The sequence below is a fragment of the Podarcis melisellensis genome (genome assembly GCF_964234715.1).
Source record: "Podarcis melisellensis genome assembly, chromosome: 10".
In the NCBI taxonomy this organism is placed as follows: Eukaryota; Metazoa; Chordata; class Lepidosauria; order Squamata; family Lacertidae; genus Podarcis; species Podarcis melisellensis.
The window spans coordinates 30,583,893-30,596,764 of record NC_138542.1 but is presented as its reverse complement, the minus strand read 5'-3'; the positions used below and the strand labels follow the sequence as shown (position 1 = coordinate 30,596,764).

General features: G+C 43.4%; 1 protein-coding gene across 2 annotated transcripts in view; it reads right to left on the bottom strand.

Annotated features, from left to right (window-relative positions):
- Window positions 1-12,872, bottom strand: part of TBC1D30 (TBC1 domain family member 30) — a 44,416-nt gene extending 31,544 nt beyond the window's left edge. The window contains exons 1-2 of one of the 2 annotated variants that reach the window (XM_081928020.1): window positions 12,432-12,872; window positions 7,564-7,728 (exon numbers count right to left, since the gene is read on the bottom strand). In XM_081928020.1, coding sequence (XP_081784146.1) covers window positions 7,564-7,728; window positions 12,432-12,774 — 508 coding nt within the window. In that variant the 5' untranslated portion in view covers window positions 12,775-12,872. The remainder of the gene's footprint in view (window positions 1-7,563; window positions 7,729-12,431) is intronic. The other variant, XM_081928021.1, reaches the window with a different exon arrangement.

The window sequence follows — 12,872 nt, the reverse complement described above, 5'->3', positions numbered from 1 at the left end:
TTGCTATGTTTTCTAACAGGGTTTAGCTAGGCTCTTTCAAACAGAAATGCAGCGAGTGCTTTTTGTTGTACTGTATTAACACAACTGCTCCCTATTCCTCAGCGACAGCAAGTATTTGTTTTTCTTGTGCAGGATAGTCAATTCATTCACCGTGGTAAAAAGCAGGTGTAGTAATTAAGTACAGTAAACGGTTGCCCTTTTTTGTCCTACATAAACAGAGAGCACATATGCACCAAAGAGCATCGTGGCAGCTTTATTCTCTGGCACAACACTTTCTGCAAGCCTGTAAAATAAATGAGTAACTAAGCTTCCCAGTACAAGATGTTTATGATGCTATCATATTGTATGAGACAAATAAAAGGTCCTATCACACCAAGTTGAACAATAAATCAACTGTACACATAATAAAATGTACATAGAATATAGTTAATTGTGGCTTTTGTTTTGACTGGGATTGTTTCTTGAAAAGCCACCCATTGCTATTCATACGTAAGCGCGTTGTTAATTTTGATTACAAAGGCTATATATTCTTCTGATAAGAGGATGACCAAAACTCAAGTATAAATGATTGCTTTCTTTTACGTGTTTTTATACAGAAGTCTTTGAACTAGTCCCAAAACTGTACAAAATAAAAAAGAAATTGCTATCATAGCCACCCATTAAAAGTACTGGAAATGGCTTTCAAGAAAATATGTCATTGATCAAAAGTACAGTGGTACCTCGGGTAAGTACTTAATTCATTCTGGAGGTCCGTTCTTAACCTGAAGCACCACTTTAGCTAATGGGGCCTCCTGCTGCTGCCGCACCACTGGAGCACAATTTCTGTTCTCATCCTGAAGCAAAGTTCTTAACCCGAGGTAATATTTCTAGGTTAGCGGAGTCTGTAACCTGAAGCGTATGTAACCTGAAGTGTATGTAACCCTAGGTACCACTGTAGCCTCAAAACATACACTGAGGATATTCAGATAATAAATATAGCCAGCAGGTCTCCCCACCTTTCCGGATTTATATATAAATTTGCATCAAGCCTAAAGATATGTTTGGTTTACTGGGCCCAGCATCAGAACCCCTAATCAAATTAAATGTTCTAGAATCCATATTGGCCTATTTATAAGATTTTTATACTGCTCTCTCAAAGCAGCCCAGAGCAGCAAACAAGAGCAAAAGACTATGAACGTAAGCTTGTTAGGGCAAGGAAAGGGACAGAATAATTCTAAGTTTCTTTAGAAGTGCTGGTAGGGATATGGTCTCAGAATATGGTCTGAAGGTGCACAAAGCCACCATCTTACTGAAGCTAAGCCGCCATTTGGATCTAGTCAGTGGCTGGGATGGGTGGCATAGCTGTCAACTTACAGATTTGAAAATAAGGGACCAGCAGCCTTGAAAATAAGGGACCAGCAGCCTTGAAAATAAGGGACCAGCAGCCAAAATAAGGGACCTGCGCCCTCACCTGTTCCAGGCACTCCAGTCTTCCTGTCCTCCTGCAGTCTGGTCAAACTCATGCTGGGTAGCTTTGAGAACACTGTCCAACCAACTTTGTAACCAGAGGTTCAACTGAATAGAATCTGAATCACATGCACCACAAGGCCTATGCAGCCTCAACTTAAGATGGCTCCCCGGCCTGGCTTTGCACTGCCAAGTTTGCAGCAGCATGTGCAACAAAATGGCGTCCAGCATTCAAAACCCCCCTCAGCTTGCATTAACTAGCCACACACAAGGCATGCAAGCTCCCTTCAAATAAGGACACTTGACAGCTATGATGGGTGGCCTCCAGGGAACCACACCTTTGCCACCTCAGTTTCTATGTCAAAGGAAAGGCAGGATATAAAATGCGAGGGGGAAAATATCATTTTTAAGCCCCCTTTCTGCTCCCAGGTGTGATGATTTCTAAGCACAGCACAACATTAGTCCCTGCAGAAGTTGACTATTAATCATGCGCCTCCCATATGCTTCTCTCACTCCGCTCTCCACAAACAAAATGCTCATCCACATAGGATGGCCGCCATGGAGACACCACTTAAATTGTTCCTTACAACAGTGTCAAGAGTCAAAACTTTGTGTAAGCTACGGCGCACGAACAGCTCACCGTGCGTACAGCAGTGAAAAGCTCTTTCTACACAACAGCGATCATAACACGTAAACCAGGCCTAAGAATTGATTGTTGACCAGCAGTCGTTTGGACAGTTTACTTCTCAAGTTGTATGCACCAGGCTTGGGTGTGTACCTTGAATAGTGCTCTGTTACCCTGAAACCCAGGAGCTTAGGCTAGTTAAAGGAAATGTATTTTGGCTAGCTTTCAAAAGCTATTCTAAGCAATTAGATCCAGGTTGTTTTCAGGAAAAACTACTCAACACAGGCAGGGAAGGAGCATGGTATGCGGGAGGGTGGGGAGAAATCATCTCTATTTCCACATATCCTATTTGCAAATTGTTTTAGCACATTATCTGCAGAGTATGCAATGCATTACTGTATTAATCCCACCTTTGAAAGATTCCCTCCCCCCTCTTCCCTAAATATAATTATTTGCTTAACAGCTCATACAAAACTGCACTTTAGCATGCTATTGACTAGCGTAATCAGTCCAGACAGCTATGTCAGATGCAATAAAGGTTTACTATCCAAGTCTAATAAACGAAACAGTGTTATGTGCTGTCCATGAAAAAGATATAATTAGATCTAATATAAGAACTGTGCAAGTTGCTTTCCATCTCTGCAAAGTACATTTCATGTCCTTAGTGCTGAAAATCAAAGTTTCAGGAATTGTAGCACCTTATGGGCCAACAATGGCATGCCGGTCAGAGGTTCCCCACATCTGGAGTAGGGCGTACAGGACTGTAACGGCTGGGGAGGATGACAGAAAATGGGGTTGGTTGCCTTGCACAAATGGAAATGCTTTCTACTATCAGGATGTGCAGTTCATGGATACATTTGTGTGGCTGATCATGCCTACTTTGGTCACCATCGCTGACAGATTCTTGCCCCTGGAGAATTTGTCAAGAGGGAATGCAGCTCTATGGTTGAAACAGCTATTGGGCTTGATGGGAGGGAATAAGTTGTTCCCCAAGCCTCATTGTGAGAGAAGGGCATTTTCTTGACATGGGATAGAGGATTAACCCTTCCCTCCCCAATTATGACCTCTCTACCCAGAAATTCCCCCATGCGCCTTTTATCAGAGCTTAAGAGTTTTTGATGATTAAGTGACATATTCATATTGTTAAATAAAATAAATAAAAATATATTTTGTCTCCAAAGCCCTGCCTCGTATCAAGGAAACACAGCAATGCTGCAACTTTATCGCAGGAGGCAAAAACGATCACAGCAAAATTGTTCCAGTTCAAACAGAACAGATTGTCTAATTCCTAGCAGTCTTGGTGTCGTCATGTCTAAAAATACACACTTCGTGCTGCATTTTTTAATTAATGCATTTGATCCACCAGTCTTTCAAATGTTTTTCTTCCCATTTAGGTCACCTCATAGTTCTCATGCTGTGAACGATGGAGAATGTGACATGAACTGAGCGCGAGTTACAGAATTTGTGTAGGAGGGGTAGGAATCTTCGTTTCGCCCACACACAAAGACTCCATAAGCAAATTTGTGAAAAGAAAGCTACTGTCTCCAATTTAATGTTCAAGCTGTTGGGTGGCAAGTCATAAAAGCGAGCTACTGTAAGTAATATGCAAGCAACAGGAGATGTTTGAACCACTGGATCTACTTCAAAGGAGAGGGAAGGAGCCAAAGAAAACACAATTAGTTTTTCATGCAAACTGCTTGCGAATTTTAAATGATGGAATGGGTCAGGAAAGGGAGAGCTAGCATTCAAAACAAAACATCCAACTGGCCGCAGCCAAGCCCTCTTGCACATCCAGCCAAGAATACTACACTAGCTCTCTGGGTTCTAGCCAGACTTTATAACTCCAATTTCAAGGTTAAGGTCACATTGTCCAAGGTACTGCTTTGTCAACCTCTTCAGCACTGGCACAGAAATCCCTTGAACAAGGGGCTAGCAAACCTCTTCAGTACAGTGACACTGAAGGCCTTCCAAAAGGTCATGACCGACTTGCATATAATGTCCATAATTGACTTGCTCCACAAATCATTAACAAATACACCAGGGACCAAGTATACCGGGTGACCGTTTTGTACCTATTGCACAATGTCACACTATCAGGGTCTCTTCTGCTCAAATAGAGAAAGGCTTCCCTCCATCTTGGAAAACACATTGTTACCCATGTTAAGAGTTGGGAAACATTTCATCAGTCTTGTTAATACTGCTGACCAGCTCATCTTCACTGTCACTCCTTCAGTCTTCTAGTGTAGGGATAGAAACCGCAGGCTCAGGGGCCAAATGCAGCCCTTGAGACTAGAAATGGATGAATTTCCCAATTCTGGTTTCTCTCAGGGTGTAGAAACCCCTGACTTTTGCATGGGTGGAAGGTAGCCCACTGTACAAAAGTAAGAGTTGCATCACTGATTGACCTTGATGGAATCTAGCTCTCAGACTGAAAACACCTGCCCATCAAGCTGTCGGCAGCCGGTTAACGTATTTTTCGCCCCATAGGGCGCACCGGCCCATAGGACGCACCTAGTTTTTATGGGGGGAAATAAAAAAAAATTATTTCCCCCCCCAGGCGCGGGGCTGGGGCCGGGGGAAGCTAGAGCTTACCCCAGCCCCCAGAACAGGCTGCTCTCTGCAAGCCGTGGGAGCCCTCCCACGGCTTGCAGAGAGCTACCTGAAGCCCCGGCGCGACTGCTCAGCACGCCCGGGCTTCGGGGCAAGAGGCAGCTCTGCGCAAGCTGTGGGAGGGCTCCCGCGGCTTGCGCAGAGCTACCCGAAGCCCCGGCGCGACTGCTCAGCGCGCCCGGGCTTCGGGGTGCAGGCAGCTCTCCGAAAGCCGTGGGAGCCCGACGGGAACTCCCTCGGGCTCCCAAGGCTTGTGGATAGCTTCCTAAAGCCTGGAGAGCGAGAGGGGTCGGTGCGCACCGACCCCTCTCACTCTCCAGGCTTCAGCGAAAGCCTGTATTCGCCCCATAGGACGCACACACATTTCCCCTTCATTTTTGGAGGGGGGAAAGTGCGTCCTTTAGGGCGAAAAATACGGTAAATGGAGCCTGTGGTTGCTAGCCCTAAGAGGTCTCAGAACCCAATAGTATCACAATAGCGGAAGCAGACTTAGGGGTCAGGCTATGCAGTGGTAGTTGTTACTGATGCCATGAGGCTACTTGCTTCTGTGCGATCCTGGGATAAAGCAGCCTCAGTGGCTTCCGGCTTATGGACAAACGAGAGAAGACACAGAAGTCCCACTGATATTTCTGCAGATCCCTGGATATAGCAACCTATCAGAAGCAGTTTCTCCACATCCTTACTGCCTTAGGAATACAGAAGGATAGAGGGAACACAGCTGCCACAAGCTTCAAAGCCCCAGAAGCAGCATTTCACAGTCTTTATTATATGGAGAAAAGGCAGACCCATGGAACAAGTGGGCTTGCTTCCCTTGACCCAACAGTGCATGTGTGCGTTGCACAACAGTGCATGGTGTCAGTTACAGATAGATAGCCGTGTTGGTCTGCCATAGTCAAAACAAAAAAAAATCCTTCCAGTAGCACCTTAAAGACCAACTAAGTTAGTTCTTGGTATGAGCTTTCGTGTGCATGCACACTTCTTCAGATACACATATGAAGAAGTGTGCATGCACACGAAAGCTCATACCAAGAACTAACTTAGTTGGTCTTTAAGGTGCTACTGGAAGGAATTTTTTTTGTTTTGACTAGTGCATGGTGTGTTAACTTAGCTACCAGAACCACCTTCCCATAAAACATTTGCTGAGTGGGAGAGAATGTTGCACATGATTCTAAACAGCTACTTTACTCGGATGTAGAAAACTTCGTCTGGCTCTCCACTCAGTCAGAGAGACAGAACATGAAGATGCATACATCAAAACAAGGCAAGTCCCTTGTAGCACTTATATATATATATATATATATATTAAAAATGCATGCACTTAAAAGCTCATTTTAGTGCAGTGTTCATGCCATTTCATTTACTGTACCTGAATATAACAAACTGCCATGCTGCATGTTAATAAAAGAAAGATACAAGACAAAAAAAAGTTAGCTTTAGAAAATTCTGAAGAACAACCTGTGATACATTTTATACAAAATACCGCTCAATTAAAACATGTAAAAAGGCTAATTGGGTGTGCATACTAGCTGTGGCTCCCAGTGGTGACCCTTCCTTCCCTAAATTGCCACTACAGGAGATCCATTTTGCTCTGAGGGAAACAGAGAAGCAAAAGAACTTCGTTCTTACTGTAACACATCTGAGGATTACTGATCTTCTGTAAACTGCTTTGTGAGGTCCACCAAATGGTACGTGAATTCATAAAACAAATGCACAGGAGGTTTTGCATTTTCAGTTTTTATAAGGGAATTGCGTAATTGAGGTCAGATGGTTGTACTTCAGGCATTTTAAAGTTTGGTGCCGTATGTCTGAAACTCTCAGAACTATGTGTGGGAACAATCTACATAGCCACAATTAAATCATTTCTGTTCTGCTGATTTTGAAGCACAGCCTGAACTCTTTGCCAGCATGTCACTGGGACAAAGAAAGGTTCACCATTACTGAATTTCACCTTCTACATGAAATTCACTTTATGACTGGACTGTGTCTCCTTTAAATGCATACCTCCCTTTTTTTTGGACACCAGGGCCAATATTTTTCTTTCTTAGGCTATTAATGTTAAAAACTTTAAAAGGCCCTTGAAAATATTGGTATTGCTGAATTTGTTGTTGTTTTATATAGTTGGTTTACATTCTTTTATCATTCATGGTTTTTCTATTATGGCACAAGCTGTCTTGAGAATTATATCTTGAAAGGCAGGGCCAAAATGTCTTTAAAAAAAATAAAACTTATAATCTACTCTATGGATAGGCAAACTAAGGCCTGGGGGCCGGATCCGGCCCAATCACCTTCTAAATCCAGCGGACAGACAGTCCAGGAAGCTACATGAGTAGAATGTGCCCTTTTATTTAAAATGCATCTCTGGGTTATTTGTGGGGCATAGGAATTCGTTCATTTCCCCCCAAAAAATATAGTCCAGCCCACCACAAGGTCTGAGGGACGGTGGACCAGCCCCTTGCTGAAAAAGTTTGCTGATCCCTGTACTCCTATGCATATTAACTTGGAAGCATGTCTCATTAAGTTCAGTGGATTTACTTCCTAGTAAGTATGGTTTGGATGCAGACCTGAGAAGTCCTCAAGTATAAGAATCTGACCTAAATTTTAAAATTCCTTTTTAAAAACTGAAAATGAAAAAAAACTCCTGTTCAAGCATTGGCTCCGTTATAAACAATACATTACAGAGCCTGCAAAAACAAATAGAAGAAAACCTTCATTTTAGAACAGCACTTGCCTGTCTCCTTCCCTTACATATGTTTATGTAACCAAAAATATTTTTTCCCCTGTGCTAAACAGCATTTTCAAAATACTAGAACAGTAAAACGGCATTTCAAAATAAGCTTACAGAGCGCCTAGATGACAACACACAAACACACAAGGGTACTTACGCCGTTTCTGGGAAACTGCTTGCAAACAGGCTGTTACAATATCACAGTTCTTCTGCACTTTGTGCAAAAGCCTGTCCTTTTGTTTCAGAAGGCGAAGCAATTTTGCTGACTGAACACAAATTCTGTAATTCAGCTCGCGTATTATAGCTGTCAACTCATTGGTATCTGTCAACAAACAGAGAATAAAATTAGCCTGCTGGCTGAAACCTGTAACTTGAGAACACATTTCTCCCTATGGAAAGCACCAGGGGTTTCGCCCCTAAAGGGTTCTTATCCTGTAAACTGGGGATGGAAAGTCGGTGGCCCTTTTTTGGAGTCAAATTCCCATCAGCCTCAGCCTGTGCGCCCAATTATCAAGGAAGATAGCTGCTGGAGTCCAGCAATATCAGGAGGCTCGAAAATTCCCCCACCACTGCTTTGTTGTTTAGTTGTGTCCGACTCTTTGTGACCCCATGGACCAGAGCATGCCAGGCACTCCTGTCTTCCACTGCCTCCCGCAGTTTGGTCAAACTCATGTTCATAGCTTCGAGAACACTGTCCAACCATCTCGTCCTCTGTCGTCCCCTTCTCCCTGTACCCTCCATCTTTCCCAACATCAGGGTCTTTTCCAGGGAGTCTTCTCTTCTCATGAAGTGGCCAAAGTATTAGAGCCTCATCTTCAGGATCTGTCCTTCCAGTGAGCACTCAGGGGTGATTTCCCTAAGAATGGATAGGTTTGATCTTCTTGCAGTCCATGGGACTCTCAAGAGTCTCCTCCAGCACCATAATTCAAAAGCATCAATTCTTCAGCGATCAGCCTTCTTTATGGTCCAGCTCTCACTTCCATACATCACTACGGGGAAAACCATATCTTTAACTATATGGACCTTTGTCGGCAAGGTGATGTCGCTGCTTTTTAAGATGCTGTCTAGGTTTGTCATTGCTTTTCTCCCACCATTGCTATAAATGCATATTCTTGTGGAAATTCCCTGCCACACTCAAAGAGTTCATGTTTTGTTATACCTTAAGAAGTGTACAGTAAATGATAGATAACAAGTTATTTATTATTAGGTCAATACTTTGCTCAAGACTACCCCCAAGGTAATATATATAGCAGTAAATCCACAAATTAATGCAACAGAAATCAGTAAAATAATGGAATTATTAAGAAACAATAATCACACCCGCATGAGAATTTTGTCTGCAGTTTTATATACCCATGAACCTGAGAACATGTTTTCCAAATTATTACCATTATTTTACTAAATTTTTCAGGCTCCTTAGTATATTATAAGTATCACCTTCAGAAGCATTTAGCTATTGGCAACATTTGACTCAAGTAAGCCAGTTTGGTGTAGCATTTACAGTGTTAGATTAAGACCTGGGAGACCAAAATTCAAATCCTCACTCAGCCATGAAGCTCACCTTGAGCCAGTCATTCACTCTCAGTCTAACCTATCTCACAGGGTTGTTGTGTGTATAAAATTGGGAGGAAGAAGAACCATGTAAATCACACTAGGGGAAAGATGGGATATAAATGTAATACATACATGCATATTTCATTTCCTATTCTTTCCCCATGGCAAATTCATTTGGCATCATAAGGACTTTGTAAAAAGCCCATACTGTATTTTTCATTAGCTGCAAATATTTAATATATATGGTTTGCTAGTAACTTAGCTTCTTAGATTGTTTAGAGATCTTTGAACATAAACTCACCTGCAAAGAAAATTGTAATCTTTAAAAGAGCAATTTTATTTACATAGCATGCACCCTCTAGTGGGCAAAAGCAGGTAAAAGAAATCAGCATTTAAGTTAACAGCTGCTTGCCATTCATGAAATTAGCTAAAACAAATAAAGAAGGTTATATCTGTAATCAGTAACAGTGGACAACCCTTAACCGTTTGAGAAAGAACGCAGCAGAGAACAGGGAGAATGGCATTCAAGAGGGGTGTTATCTGCATGCAGAACGTAGGAACTGTATTGTGATGTTAACAGACATTGTAGTATGGACCTCACTGAAATGGCCCTTTAAAAATTCAGTACTGGGATATCTTTCAATGTAATGACAGGAGACTTATTAAAAAGAGTACTTATCCTACACAACTGGTGCTGATGACCAGAGAAGGAAAACCAGAGGTAGAATTTCAGGTGCTATGGGAAAACTTGATTGAACACACCCACTGAGAGAATGATCATAAAATCTATATAATGCTTTTTCAGTGTTCAAAGTGTTTCACACAGGCTGTCTCGGTTGAGTTGAGCCTATAAGGTTGAACCTATAAGGTAGGTCAGTTGAGCCTATAAGGTAGGTCAACATTATGCTGCCCATATTGTAAATACAGCAGGCTGAGAACACAAAGCCATCGAATATTAGAATCCCACTCTTTCCGGCTGAAAAGGCTCCATGAGCAGGTTATGAAAGGTTGATAGATAGACTTACAAATCTAAAAATACAGTACATAAAATGAAGACAAGGCAGGGAGGGAAGAGATGAAAGCTTTAAGCAAATGGAAAGGTAGATCACTAGCTACTTCTTATGTGGAGAGAAGGGAAAAGCAGGCAAGATGAGAATCTGTGGATCAGAGTTTGGCATGTTGCAGAAAGATGTTACTTTGACCAATAAAATTTTTATTTTTAAAATAAAATTAGTTCAACAGATCAACATTTAGTTGTCATAGTAGCTGGTAGATCACATTAGTTATTAACTCTTATCATGGCAGTATTTTCTAAGGGGCCTACAAATGAACCAGGAGTGCCACACATCACCAAAACATCTGTAAGGTAATGACCAACTGCAATCTATTAATTCCTGCTATAGGTATGAACATGCAGGACAAGAAAATAAATATGCTTTTAGGAAGCTACTGTCCATAATAAAGCTATTAACAGTAGCAATACTAGGCTAGAGTGACATATGATCTTACTTGAGGCAGTGTCATATCAGCATATGAGGCAGACTGTGTCTCTACCCAACCCAGTACTGTCCACTCTGACTGGTAGCATCTCTCCAAGGCAATCCTGGTCTCCTGGCCTTGCTGCACAGGTATCTTTTAAAAGGCCACATTTTCAACTTGGACCACTACTACTGAAAGACTACCCTTCTTTAAAAAAAATGTATGGCTCTCATAGCAATTGAATTCGTAACCTTGGCATTATTAACACCACACGCTCTAACTACAGTATCTGAGCCAAAGAGCAAAAGAGCCAGGTTCAGATGCCCCATGGAGACTGTTGGGGGCTCCCAAGCCTTAAATTAGGAATCCTAGCGCAAAGGCCCAAGACAGGCTTGAGCCCTTCTCTCAATCCCTCCCCCCAGAGTAATGGGACGGCACAACAGAAGCTATGGCTAACTGTCCAGAAACAGTTAGTGCTTCGGGACCAAAGCAAAAGAGATGGTACATCATAACATCTTACTCAGAATCTAGCCGAATTAGGAAACAATTATGAAAACCTTATTGGCCTGTTTAATTGCTGTTGCAGAGGAAACAGATGTTACCCCCTCCTAGAACTATCTCCTTTAGAGTCTTAGGTCAGCATAAATTTGTATTAGCAATCTCTGTAAACTGTGTTAGCGTATTAGCTTCTCTAGCTTAACAAAAGCGCCAAGTCTGCTGCTGATTAAGTATAGATCTACTTTGCCCTGCTGAAAAACAGAAGCTGGGAATCTTCCTTAGGGAGCTTATGTGGGACTGTAAGGGGTATATAAACAGAGAAGGTGAGGGTATGAGATGACAGAGAAGCAGAGACATATGTAACCTGTTGCGGTAAGAAAAAATGTGATATACACCCAGTATTAACATCTAAACACCTAAAGATGAACACAAAGAGCTATAAAAATTTCAGTTCAACAACCCATGACAATATGCCAAAATTGCAAGCAATGATGTGATAGCAATTTACAGTCAAGGCTTAAGATCATCCCTGCTGGTAAATATTTACTTACTTAACATCAGTATTCAGGACATTAAGAAAAGCAATTGATAGGTTGATTCCTCCCTGTTCTTTTTTGACTAAGACTTCCCTTATTTTGCTTTCTTCATCATCCATGGCTATTCTGTGGTCATCCTTGATTGAATGTACAGTAGCTAAAGTGGCTGCAGCGCAAATTTAGGTCCCAGTTTTAGCATACAACAACAGCATAACTTCAGGAAGACTTGACAACGGAAAAGGGAGCAGGAAACATGAGCTGGCAGTATCCTTTTCCGCTAACAATCTGTCATAAACCTGCATGGAAGGTAAGTTTGTGAAATGTGCACCCACTAGCGTTGTTTTTAGGGGAAAGCAAACACGAAAAAGGGCTCCAAAAGAATGATGAGTAAAGAAAAGAAGAAAGAAGATTGTTTGCTTAGCTGAAAGTAAACAGGATTTTAAAAATTGGGCCATGGAAGCAGATCTGAAAAATCCTAAGGACAAATAGGAAGAGAGGAAAGTCTTGAGCAGCAAAGTCCTAATTCAGTCGAAGAAGAGGGATGGGGATGAATGCAACAGGTGCACACTCAGAGCCCAGTATATCTTAATCAATGCTTTTTTTCAGCGGGAGTTGACAGGTGCTCCGGCACCTTTCAGGTGGGCGCCATTGCCATTCCAAGAGAACAAGGGAGAAGATCAGGCTGAGCACCGGCACCTCTTTTTCTAGAAAAATGGCACTGCTTGGAATATATGAGTAACAAAGTCATCCTGCAAGGACAAGTTTGCCAACTCTCTTCACTTTCCTGGCAGTGCTAAACAGAAAGCCGACCAGTGCAGCATTCCCCGCCCGCACCACGGAGATGCAGAGCAGGACATCTTCACCTGTTGACTTTCTGCCTGCCAGGAGGAAGAAGCAGGAAACTCCTTCTCCGGCGACGGGAACTCCCCCTCCCCCCATCCTTGCCCGACCCTTTTACCTTTCTGCGCCAGGTACGTCCTCTGGTGCCGCTGGCCGGGCCTTCGCCGCAGCTCCTGCAGGAAGCGGGACTCGGCGCTGCTGCCCCTGCCGCCGGGGAAGGCGTCGGAGCCTGCGGACGCCTCGGTGGAGCTGTCCACGCTGTCGCGGTGGCGGGCGCGCCCCACGCTGTACAGCTCGGTCAGGAGGCCGTTCACCAGCGAGGAGGCGCGGCTGCGCGACAGCGCCTCCTCGCTTTCCTCCCCTTCCTCCTCCTCCTCCGCCGGGCTGTCCGCGCTGCTGCACACCCCGGCCCGGCCCGGCTGCTCCCCGGGGTCGCCCAGGTCCACCTCGGCGAGCTCCATTCCCTCTCCGGAGCTAGAGCAGCCTCTCTGCGCTCGCTCGCGCCTCTGCCAGGCGACTGAGGGTGGCGCGCGCCCTGTGGCAAATCCCAGGGCCAGAG